The sequence below is a fragment of the Apteryx rowi genome, unplaced genomic scaffold (genome assembly GCF_003343035.1).
Source record: "Apteryx rowi isolate R43461 unplaced genomic scaffold, aptRow1 scaffold_13, whole genome shotgun sequence".
NCBI lineage: Eukaryota > Metazoa > Chordata > Aves > Apterygiformes > Apterygidae > Apteryx > Apteryx rowi.
Window position 1 is genome coordinate 3,763,258 of NW_020447530.1, and position 643 is coordinate 3,763,900.

General features: G+C 75.5%; 1 protein-coding gene across 1 annotated transcript in view; it reads right to left on the reverse strand.

The window, feature by feature from the left end:
• Positions 1-643, reverse strand: part of NID2 (nidogen 2) — an 11,703-nt gene that overhangs the window by 4,631 nt on the left and 6,429 nt on the right. Inside the window, exons 5-6 of the mRNA XM_026056071.1 lie at positions 341-635; positions 25-281 (exon numbers count right to left, since the gene is read on the reverse strand). Coding sequence (XP_025911856.1) covers positions 25-281; positions 341-635 — 552 coding nt within the window. The remainder of the gene's footprint in view (positions 1-24; positions 282-340; positions 636-643) is intronic.

Consider the following 643-nt stretch of genomic DNA (forward strand, 5'->3'; position numbering starts at 1 on the left):
GCCGCGAGCCCTGGGCGCTCTTACATGGCGGGGGGCTGCCRGGCTCGGAGCGGGTGCCCTGGAGCTCGCGGCCGCTCTGGTCCACGCACCAGCAGTAGCCGCTGTCGCCGTGGCACTGCCGCGGGGCGAAGGCCCCTGCCGCGTCGCACTGCGGCACGTACTGGTCGCCGCGGGGGCTGCCGCCGTAGTGCTCCAGCAGGCTCTGCCGCCAGCGCTCGCACAGGCTGCGGGGCTGCTCCGCGGGCTCTGCGTGGGGGGGGGACGTCACCGTCACGGATGCCCTGGCGCAGGGGGAAGCGGGGGGGAATACCCCACGGGAGCGGGGAAGGAGGGTGCCGGCGGGGCAGCGGCCGTACCGGCGGCGCAGCGGAAGCCGTCGCCCTCGTAGCCGGGCGCGCAGCGGCAGGAGAAGGAGCCGGGGCTGTTGGCGCAGGTGGCCGCCGGGTGACAGGGGCCGGCGGCACATTCATCCACGTCTGCAGGGAAGAGGGGACACGGGGCAGCTCCGCCGGACCCTCCCCCCTCCCCACATCCCAGTTTGGGGGTCCCTGCGCCCGGGATGCATCCTGCCCCCCTGGAGCACCCCTCCCACGGCTGCGATTGCTGCAGCCCAGCGATGCACCCGGAAAGGCAGCGCCGCCCC